Below are 11,842 nucleotides of genomic sequence, written 5' to 3' on the forward strand. Positions count from 1 at the left end.
TGAGCCACAGGCGCCGCCCTAGAACATTTTTTTTTTTTGGGATGGCATTGAATCTGTAGATTGCTTTGGGAAGTTTAGACTTTTTTTTAGTTTTTGGCTGGGGCTGGGTTTAAACCCGCCTCCTCCGGCATATGGGGCCTGTGCCCTACTCCTTTAAGCCATAGGCGCCGCCCAAGAAATTTTTTAAACAGGGATTTCTCTCTAAAGCTTAAATGTGAGGTAGACAGACGTCTGACTTTAAAACAGATGGAACCCTAGAACATTTCCAGGATACATAAATCTGAGTTTTTTTGTGTTTTATTTTATGCCTGAAACAGCTAACTGATGGCTAGGATTTCTTTCTTTTTTTTTTTTTTTAGAGACAAGAGTCTTACTTTGAGTATTGTGGTGTCACAGCTCACAGCAACCTCCAATTCATGGGCTTAGGCGATTCTCTTGCCTCAACCTCCCGAGTAGCTGGTGCCTGCCATAATGCTCAGCTATTTTTGTTGCAGTTTGGTTGGGGGCCAGGTTCAAACCATGGGACTGGCACCCTACTCACTGAGCCACAGGCGCCACCCAGGATTTCTGTATTAATTGTTTTTCCTATCTTCCTTTACCTTTTTTCTTGAGACAGAGTCTCACTATGTGGCCCTGGGTAGACTGCCATGGAGTTACAGATCATAGTAACTTCAAACTCTTGGGCTTAAGTGAATCTCTTGTCTCAGCCTCCCGAATAGCTGGGATTACAGGTGTCTGCCACAATGCCCAGCTATTTTTTGGTTGCAGTTGTCATTGTTATTTGGTAGGCCTGGGCTGGATTTGACCCGCCAGCTCTGGTGTATGTGGCTGGCGCCCTAGCCACTGAGCTACAGGTGCCAGGCCCTATCTTCCTTTTCTTTTCTTTCTTTTTTTTTTTTTTTGAGATAGAGTCTCAAGTTGTTGCCCTTGGTAGAGTACTGTGGCGTCACAGCTCACAGTCACCTCCAACTCCTGGGCTTAAGCGATTCTCTTGCCTCAGCCTCCCAAGTAGCTGGGAAAACAGGTACCTGCCACATCGCCTGGCTATTTTTTGGTTGCTTAGCAGGACTGGGCCAGGTTTTTTTTTTTTTTTTCCCCTGGGCCAGGTTTGAACCTGCCACCCTAGGTGCATGTGGCTGGCGCCCTATCCACTGAGCTAAGAGTGCCCCATCTTCCTTTTCTGACAACCAAATTCAACCACTCAGTATGTCTTTCATAGTCCTGTGGATGACCATTACAGAATGTAGATGATTTTTATAATCTGCTCTGTGATTTGTAATCTTTTTTTTTTTTTACACAACAGAGTCTCACTTTGTCACCGTGGTGTCACGGCTCATAGCAACCTCAACTTAGACTCAAGTGATTGGTTTGCCTCAGTCTCCTGAGTAGCTGGGACTACAGGCACCAGCCACAACACCCAGTTGTGTTTAGAGATGAGGTTTCAGTCTTGCCCAGGCTAGTCGCGAACTTCTGAGCTCAGCAATCCACCTGCCTTGGCCTCCCAGAGTGCTAGGATTACAGGCGATTTGTGACCTTAAGTGTGTACACATATCACTGATTATTTAATCAAGACATACTCAATAAGAAATAATACCAATCCATGAAATCCAACATATGTACTCTGACACACAAAAAATACAAATTGCCACTAATAAAATTAGTTTATTTTATGTTAAAGTTTTCAAAAAACACACTTGTAAAATTACCCACATACTGTTAGGGCTTAAAAATAGCCTTCACAAAGAGATTAAAATGTTGCAAAAGTTTACAGATTTAAAAGATATCAGAAGACAAAATGTTAAGTCATGGTCAATGTTTAAAAAAGAGTTAATATACATATATCCATAGAATACTACTAAAAGATGAAATTTTAAGAACATTTAGGAGAAATAGCTATACTTTCAGAAAGCTTTAGTCTTAAATGACATTTAATAAGCAATATAAACTACATACCACAATAAGAATGATTTTCTTAGTTTATCAAATTCCTTCACAAATGAATCAACCTAGACAGTAGAAAACGTAGCAAATTGTTTTAAAATATATATAAACTCCTTAATTTTCCAGATAAATCAAACGATAATTTAGTCCATTCCAATTAAGAATACAAATTACTCATTTAATATAAAATAGTATTATATGTTTTTTAACACAAAAGTTCAAGCATTTTTGGAAAGCACAGACTGTTATTAAAAAAAAGAGAGCAAGAAAACATTTATCTAAGAATAATATCTAACGTTATTCTGTAATGTTTTACAGAAATTTAGGATATTTACACTTTGTAATACTGTAAAAATCTTTGGTGGTGACATATGGACTACGATCCCTGAAAACACTTTAATAATTTTGTTCTCTTAATTAGTGTAGTCAAGTATTTACAATTAGTAATGCAGGCAGTATAATTCTTTTAGCCAAATTCTTATATATATGTGAAATAGAAGTGATCTTATAAAGAACCTAGATGGCTTTACATAATTAATTACTTAGCAATAAGGCTGACTTCTGGGCTCTTTTTATACCAGAAAAAAATATGGTCAACTAAAGAACAGAGAAATTCTTACTCCTAAACAAACCCTGGACATAGTTAGATATTAATGAACAAATTGAATGAATATATAGTAAAATAAAACACCAGCTACAATTTCTGGGTAAACTTGAACAGCTACCAAAATAGTGCCCTAAAGAGGTTTGTGTATCTAATGCCAGGCCCCATGTGTTGGCAGTGGAAAGTCAAGGCACTGTGGACTATGGCTAATTTACCTGTTTTAAAATCAACAGGCTTAAAAGGAGACCAAAAGAAAAAAAAGGCCTGTTCTATCTTAAAACAAAAATGCATAAGCTTATTAGAACAAATTCAAAGAAAGGGGCATGCTAAAACACATGTCAGGGAATAGAACCAAAATTTAAAAAATATAAAGGAGAGAAAAGAATGATAGAAGAACAAAATGATATCAACTGTGCACAAAGATGTAACAGAAGATGTATCAGAGGAAGCACTGTGAATGTGAAAGAGTACAGTTAAAGAGAAGGCTCTGCACTGCTTCTGAGACTGCTGGTGCCCTTTTTTTTTCTTTTTGAGACAGAATCTCACTATGTGGCCCTGGGGTCACAGCTCACAGCAACCTCCAACTCTTGGGCTTAACTGATTTTCTTGCCTCAGCCTCCCAAACACCTGGGACTACAGGCACCCGCCAGCTCCACTGTGTGTGGCTGGCACCCTAACCACTGAGCTACAGGTGCCGGGCCACTAGTGGTGTCTTTGATGAAGCATTTTGGTTCTAAAAGTATAGAGGGCTGAATAATTCCTACAATTCAAAACAGCATATGAGTTTACTAAGGAATAGATTTAATACTGAGATTAGAAAAAAAATAAAATGGTGTAATTCTGCCCTCACAGATAATGTTTTGGATATGTGGTTACATACATGACCTTTTTAGGCAATTTGAGATGACACTGCCTTTGTGTACAAAAGATAAGCATGGTACAGCATTTGTATTGAGAAGTCTAGTGCTGGGCTTCTAGAGTTTACAGTTAGAATTCATAGGAATTTTGAACAGAAATCGAAGAGGCTGGAAATTAGTCAAGGAAAACACATATATTGTTATTTGTAGAGTTAAACAGTAAAAAAAAAAATAAATGAATTTTTACTGGATGTTATATATCAAGAATGTGAAATCTATAAAAGTTTTAAGACCACTATCAAGAGACAATGTATGTATTATACCAAGGTACTCCTGAGTAAACATTCTGTTCTCTGCCAATATTCAGGAGGTCCTGAATATATATTACTAGCTGGTTTCATTTCTTAAAGAGTAGAAAGGTCAAAGATCTTACGAAACTCTCTCATTATTTTTTCTTTTGGGTAAACATGTAGAACAGTCAAGTAAATTTTCAGAATCAACATAATAAGCACAAATGTGATTATTGATCACTAAATCCATCACCAAAAATATATTGACTTAGGGTTTACAATGCATAGTTATCAGTGAAAGCTAAGAAAGTCTCAGAGTTCAATAGCTCAAAAACCTCTTTGATTAAAAAATGTTATTTTTCTAATAGCTTCTAATATATAGGAATAAGGATGTCTGTATTTCGCAAAGAATCAGAAAATTGTCTCAGCTGGAAGAGCTTCAAATTATTTTAGTTAAAGCTAGATTTATAAATCATCAGTACATACTAATGCCAAGCTTGTGAATGGACTGGTTGTTGAAAATTTTATGAATTAGAAGGGACCTAAGTGCTACACTGGTCTCTGACTCTATTTCACAAAGGCTACCTTTTTTTTTTTTTTGAGACAGAGTCTTACTTTGTCTATCCTCCGTAGAGTGCCATTGCATCATAGCTCATAGCAACTTCAAACTCTTGGACTCAAGTGATTTCTCTTGACTCAGCCTCCCAAATATCTGGGTCTACAGGTAGCTGCCACAACACCCAGCTACTTTTTTAGAGATGGGGTCTCACTCTTGCTTAGGCTGGTCTTGAACTCCTGAGCTTAGGCAATCTACCTGCTTCAGCCTCCCAGAGTGCTAAGATTACAGGCATGAGCCACTGTACCCAGCCTCAAAGCTACCATTTTTAAAGGCTGCAAATGTAATCAGTGTTGACAAAAATTAAGTTCAACTACTTACTCTATACAGCTAAATATGGAAAACTGGTTAATTTTATTGAGACAGCGTCTCACTATGTCACCCATGGTAGAGTGCCGTGCTGTCACAGCTCACAGCAACCTCCCACTCTTGGGCTTAAGTGATTCTCTTGCCTCAGCCTCCCAGGTAGCTGGGACTACAGGCACCTGCCACAATGCCTGGTTATTTTTTTTGTTGCATTTGCCACTGTTATTTTTTAGCTGGCCTAGGCTGGGTTCCAACCTGCCACCCTTGGTGTATGTGGCCAGTGCCCTACCCACTGAGCTACAGGTGCCGCCCTTAAGGAACTTCTTATTTGTTAAGAAGATACTTAAAAATAGTTAAAACTAAACAATTAGCTATATTTTTATATTACTAAAATACACCTAATTTAACAAATGAAACCCACAGAAAAAGAGATGATATAATTCAAGGCATAAATTTGACATGTCAGAAAAGAACAAATAACAATAAAGACAGGGTCGATAAAACTCAAAGTAAATATACAGTTGTAAAATAAGTAAACAATTTTTAAGTGTGCAAAACTAGATAGGAATAAAAGTGCTATGTGGATACCTGGTTTTCAAATATTTGTTTCAAAGACTTTCAGATGATGGTAGAAAAACTAGAAAGCATTCTAAAAGTAAAAACTTAAAAAGAGTATCATACTTTATTTTCTTACATTATGTCCTTGTTGTATCACTGCCAGATCAGAGGCCTGTTTAATTACTATTCTCACGCGATAGACAATGGAAGTAAACACAGTACAGCACCACAAAGGCTGATTTATCCTGAATCATAAAAAGACTCTTTTCAAGTATACCGTGGGCTTGTGTTTCATCTTCTATCTCAGGCACTTCATGTTACTGATGAATTTGAAAACAGATAATGTGATTTTCTATACTTTCTGATATATATACACGTGTTAATATGTCTTGCCTAACTACCTTTAGCAGTCAATATTTGGAAGAAACTGTTAAAGAAATAGAAATGATTTAAATTCATGAAAGTAAATCCCATCACCGCCACAATTTTAAGATAAATAAATCCTATCACCACCACAATTATTTTAATGCATAGATCCCAAATATATTATGTCAGAAAATGAAGTCAATGTATTCACAAAATTTGTCTTGGGATTTTTTGAAGTGTAGATGACTAAAAATATACTTGTGGTCTCTTCTTCACTCTGTATTTTAGTGACCCATACCGTACCTGAAGAGAGAAATGTATTGAGAATTAATTTTTAAAAAAAAATTAAATAAGATTTAATTGTTAATAATTACAGACATTTAAAAAACCTTTCTGATATAAAAATTCAATTATCCTACTAATTATAATTATGCACAGCGGGTATGAGACATAAAATGTATGTAGTTGCTACTATACTGGATATATATTGTAGATTGTTTTTACAACTAATAAAAGCATTAATGTTATCATTTATTTTTTGCCTTGTATAATGTCAATGAAGATTGACCATAATGATCTGAGGTCATTCACTGTAACTCCCTGCTTTCTAGGCACAAAAACAATGTATTAAGACAGACAAATTTTTATTATATAATCATGTTAGGTTGACTGAAAGCAAAAGTAATTAATTTTGTTAGTTGCTTTTCTTGCTTATGCAGAGGGCTGGCACTGGGTAGTCACAGTAACCATGTAATTTGCTGTGTGGAAACACCATTTTCTACTTAGAGTAGAAGACTAGGAATTTATCTTTTTCAAAATTTCCTGCAGTCCTAACACATCTGATCTGAATACAGAATTTTCTTTTTTCTTTTTTTTTTGAGATGGAGCCTCAAGCTATCCCCCTGGGTAGAGTGCCGTGGCATCACAGCTCACAGCAACCTCCAACTCCTGGGCTCAAGCGAGTCTCCTGCCTCAGCCTCCCAAGTAGCTGGGACTACAGGCGCCCGCCACAACGCCTCGCCATTTTTTGGTTGCAGCCATCATTGTTGCGTGGTGGGCCCGGGCTGGGGATTTGAACCCGCCACCTTAGGTGTATGTGGCTGGTGCCTTAGCCGCTTGAGCCACAGGCGCTGAGCCTGAATACAGAATTTTCAATAAGACTGCTGCTCTACCTTTCCAATCCTTCACTTATGGATCATTAATACCCTGAAAGATCAGCAGCAAGGAAATCCCTTAATACTAATCCTTAGGAAAACAACTCTGCACCTGACTAACCTCCTTGCGAACTTTGCTGGTTTTCACAGATTTCATGCTTTGCGTCCTCCGAAGCCCTCTGTGTGTTAACATCTCATCTTCTGAAAATGGCCCATCCGGTTCTTCATCTGTTTTCTCATCTCCGTCTTTCAGTGCAATTCTACAACCTAAACATGGTCGTCAAAAACAGCACAGTTTGGTAAAACGACACCAGTTAGCACTGGCTCTTGACCCCATCTATCTGCAGTCTCTGTGTGGATTGCACTAGCCTGGTTACCAATCTTCCTTTCTCATCTGGAATGTGCTCCCTTCTCTTCATCATTAACCTTTGCCCCTTACACAATCCTGGATGAAATTCATAACTCACTTCTTCCAGGAAATTTTCCCTATTTTTATTTTTACTATGCATTTTTGAGAATAATTAAACATAATTATTTCTGAGTAGGTAACGCATTCAACTTACTCAAAAATCAGAGAATATAAATAGATATAATAGCAAAAAGTCTCTTCCCATCCTTTCTCCTTCTTATGAATTCTAAACACTCCAAGCATTTGTGTGTTTTCGCCTATCATTTGAACCTGTGCTTTGAAATTAGTTATTAAGATATATGTCATACCTTTTGTCAGGATTGGTAATGGTAGGGTTAATTTAAGGAGAAACCTAAAGGGGATATAACTTAGGGCAAGAGAAGTTCACTGAGGGCAGGTGATGGGGATGTTAGACTAACCCTGTTGCAGCTGCTCAGATAAAATCCAGCCAGACAGGCCACAGTAACGGGAGGCCCACAGGCTATGATGACAGATTTGAGCCAAAGAAAATAGCCAGCATCAGGCAGGTCAGGAAGAGATTATGTGGCTAAAGTAACAGGGTGTCATGTGTAGCTATAAAGACTTACTGTGGACCAGGCTGGTTACTGTCAGCAAGTCTGAGAACCTCAGAAGTCCCTGAAGCAGAAGTTCTCAAACTATAGCACCTATCAGAGTTATCTGGAGAATATGGGGATGCACAGATCTGTGCACGACTCTTTTCTTATTCACTAGGCTCAGTGAGGGGTTGAGAATATGCATTTCTAAAAAGTTCCCAGGTAATGCTTATGGCTAAGGGTTCTGGGACCCACAATCTGAGAATACTGAAGAGAGCAAGACAGGGGCCCAACCCTAAGGGCCCATGAAATTACAAATTCTCCTTCAATAAAAATAAGGAACATAAATACTTAAATTTGGGGGTAAGCAAAAAGTAGGAGTTCCAGCCTCAGGAGGTGGCAAGGGATAGACTCCTCACATGTGAAGAAAAATGCACTGAATAAATGTTTGTTATTCTGCTTTTCCAGGGCGTGAATAATTTGAGACTCACTAAGCAAACCACAAAGAGTTGTTAAAAAGCTTTTTACTCTCATAAGAACATAAACAACTTTTTTTTTTTTGAGACAGAGTCTCACTCTGTCACTCTGGGTAGAGCGCAGTGGCATCACTATAACCTCAAACTCCTGGGGCTCAAGCCATCTTCCTGGCCTAACCAATTTTTGTATTTTTAGTAGAGACAGGGTCCCACTCTTGCTCAGTCTGGTCTCCAGCTCCTAAGCTCATGTCATCCTCTGGCCTTGGCCTCCTAGAGTGCTAGGATTACAGGTGTGAGCCCCTGCACAAGCTCATAAACAACTTTAATTATATATTGGGCAAGCACTGCTGGACTTCTAGTCTAGAAGTTAGGAAGAATTTGGAAACAGAATCAGTCATTATTTAGGCCAAGATCCTTTGTTGTCCTGCAGTGGTCCCAGGAAGTGTGCTCTGGGTCAAAGAGACAGCACCTGCAGAGGTGCTGGTACCACAGCTTACAGGAACTACAAAGGGGCCAGTGTGGCTGGTAAATGCTTCTGAAGCAATGGAAGAAAAAATGTTGAAACAAAGAAAGGAAAAACACAAAAATGAAATCATTGTATCTTATGGAAGTGAGCTTTTAGGTGATTTTAAAATTTCTTCATTTTTTAATTTGCCAAATTTTTGTTTTAAAATACTACATTTCTTGGCTGGGCAAAGTGGCTCACACCTGTAATCCTAACACTCTGGGAGGCCAAGGCAGGCAGATTGCTTAAACTCATTGGTTTGAGATCAGCCTGAGCAAGAGTAAGACATAGTCTCTACTAAAAATGTAAACTGAGGGTAGAGGGCCAGCCACATAGGTTCGAACCTGGCCTGGGCCAGCTAAACAACGACAACTGCAACAACAACAACATCAACAAAAGTGAAAAACTGAGGCAAGAGGATCGCTTGAGCCCAGGAGTTTGGAGGCTGCTCTCAGCTATGATGCCATAGCACTCTACCTAGGGTGACAGAGTGAAACTCTTCCAAAAAAAAAAAAAAAAAAAATTGCATTTCTTCTATAATTGAGGGAAATAAACCAAGATTCAGGTTGTTGGTTCTAGATTTTGTTTTTTTCTATTGCTATATCCCAACAAAGTAAAATAACAGAATGAGGAATCAAGAAGTCAGAAAATTGTGATCAAAAAGCTGTCTCAGGCCATAGATATAGGTAGCATAAGACTATAGTTCAACCAACATACTCCTTGCTGTTTTAACTGCCTCTCATTTTACATGATTGGGAATTAGAATTTCATTCAAAAGCTCAATATAACACTCATTCTTTCCTTGTTTCCTGATTTCAGCTAAAAAAATCGTATTAGCTTTCTAATTGCAGGTTTTTTTTTTTTTAAAGAGTTTCACTTTGTTGCCCTCAGTAGAGTGCTGTTGCACCATAGCTCACAGCAACCTCCAGCTCTTGGGCTTAGGCAATTCTCTTGCTTCTGTCTCCCGAGTAGCTGGGACTACAGGCACTCACCACAATGCCTGGCTATTTTTTTTGTTGCAGTTTGGCTGGGGCGGGTTTGAACTGCCACCCTTGGTATATGGAGCCAGGACCCTATTCACTGAGCCATAGGCGCTTCCCTGTAATTGCAGTTTTAAGAAAGGAGGTGGGGCGGTGCCTATGGCTCAGTGGGTAGGGTGCCAGCCCCATATACCGAGGGTGGCGGGTTTGAACCTGAACTGGCCAGCTAAAACAGCAGTGGCTACTGCAACAAAAAATAGCCAGGCATTGTGGCAGGTACCTGTAGTCCCAGCTACTCAGGAAGCTGAGGCAAGAGAATCGCTTAAGCCCAAGAGTTGGAGGTTGTTGTGCTGTGACGCCACAGCACTCTACCAAGGGCGACGAACTGAGACTCTATCTCAAAAAAATAAAAAAAGATGGATTGATTGATGCATTATTCTACATGTATTTAAAAAGTTCTATTATGTATGAGGCAGGATGCTAAATTATAGGGATACAAGGATGAAACAGATACAGTTGTTTTCTACCCTTAGAAAACTTAAGAGTCCAGTCTAGGAAAGAGACTCTAATGGGCACTGTAATATCATATTCAATGCTATCAGTTAGAGATAAGGATAAGGTTACATAGGAGCATAGAGTAAAAGAATTAACTCTGCCTCAGGGTGGAGTTGAGGGGGTGAGTTATGAGAGAAGGCCTTGTAGGAAAGGGTGGCCAAGCTAAATCCTGAAAGGCTTATGACTCTATGTAGCTAGGGGACAACTGGCTGGGGAGTTGATGTACCACACTATCAAGTTAGGCCTTCATCAGAGAGCAATGGGGTGGGAGGTGGGCACTAAAGTATTCTAAGCAGAAGAGTAACACGCTTAGATTTGGCTTCTGTAAAAGATTCTTGCACTTTGGAGGAAGAATGAATCAGAAATGGATGAGATTGCTACTGGGTATATATCCAAAAGAAAGGAAATCAATATATCAAAAGTACATCTGTGGGCGGCACCTGTGGCTCAAGGAGTAGGGCACCGGTTCCATATACTGTAGGTGGCAGGTCCAAACCTGGCCCTGGCCAAAAACTGCAAACCTCCCCCCCCAAAAAACCCTAAAACCCAAAAACAAAACATCTGCGCACCCATGTTTATTGCAGTATTATTCACAATAGCCCAAATAAGAAATCAACATAAGTGTCCATTAACAGATCAATCAATAAAGAAAATGTGGTACATTCCAATGGGAATAACACATGGGCATACTGCACACTTCCTGGGTGAGGCACACAACTACAACTTGGATGCAAACAATTTAACCTAATCATATTTACCCTTTTGTAATCTTAAAAAAAAGGAAATGTGGTACATTTATACCACAGAATACTGCTCAGTCGTAAAAAAGAATGAAATCTTCATCATTTGCAGCAACATAGCAGAATTGGAAGTCATTAGGTTAAGCGAAATAAGCCAAGCACAGAAAGACAAATATGCTATGTTCTCACTCATGTGGGAGCTCACGAAATGGATCTCATGAAAAGAGAGAATAGACTGGTGGTAACCAGAGGCCAGGAAGGGTTGGGGTTAGAGCTGGATAAAGAGAAGTTAATTAATGGATACAAATTTATGAGTTCGGAAGAAGACAGACCTAGTTTTAGATAGTAAGGAGATTATAGTATAATCTACTATATATTTCAAAATAGCTAGAAGAAAAGAATTTGGATAGTTCTAACATAAAGAAAAGACAAATATCTAAGGTGATAAAATATCCGAAGTACACTGATTTACCTTTACAAATTATATGAATGTATTAAGTTATCACACGTACCCCTCACATATGTACATCTATTATACAGGAAGAAAGACATGAAGGGAGGGACTAAAAGCTGGGAATCAAAAAGGGGAGGTTATTAAACCATAACAGGTCAGAAATGACAGAGTCTAAGAAGCCAGGACAGAGAAAGTAGCCAAATTTAGTAGGAGGTAAAGCTAACAAGTTTAATTTTGTAATTTATCAAACCAACTCTTTCAAGGAGAGAGAAGACACTAGAGCTAAGTCAATTATTTTTGTTAAATTATACTTTTCTATTTAACTTGAAACCTAAAAATGAGTATCTTATGTATCAAAATGAAGAGTATTGTTGATTTATTTCAGATTTTTTTTTTTTTTTTTTTTTTGAGACAGAGCCTCAAGCTGTCCCCCTGGGTAGAGTGCCGTGGCATTACAGCTCACAGCAACCTCCAACT

General features: G+C 38.6%; 1 protein-coding gene across 1 annotated transcript in view; it reads right to left on the reverse strand.

Moving 5' to 3' along the window:
- Nucleotides 1–5,688: 5,688 nt before the first annotated feature.
- REEP3 (receptor accessory protein 3) overlaps nucleotides 5,689–11,842 on the reverse strand; it is a 110,003-nt gene continuing 103,849 nt past the window's right edge. Inside the window, exons 7-8 of the mRNA XM_003783624.2 lie at nucleotides 6,814–6,959; nucleotides 5,689–5,841 (exon numbers count right to left, since the gene is read on the reverse strand). Coding sequence (XP_003783672.1) covers nucleotides 5,785–5,841; nucleotides 6,814–6,959 — 203 coding nt within the window. The 3' untranslated portion in view covers nucleotides 5,689–5,784. The remainder of the gene's footprint in view (nucleotides 5,842–6,813; nucleotides 6,960–11,842) is intronic.

The sequence above is a fragment of the Otolemur garnettii genome, unplaced genomic scaffold (assembly GCF_000181295.1).
Source record: "Otolemur garnettii isolate 467f Iridium unplaced genomic scaffold, OtoGar3 scaffold00008, whole genome shotgun sequence".
Taxonomy (NCBI): domain Eukaryota; kingdom Metazoa; phylum Chordata; class Mammalia; order Primates; family Galagidae; genus Otolemur; species Otolemur garnettii.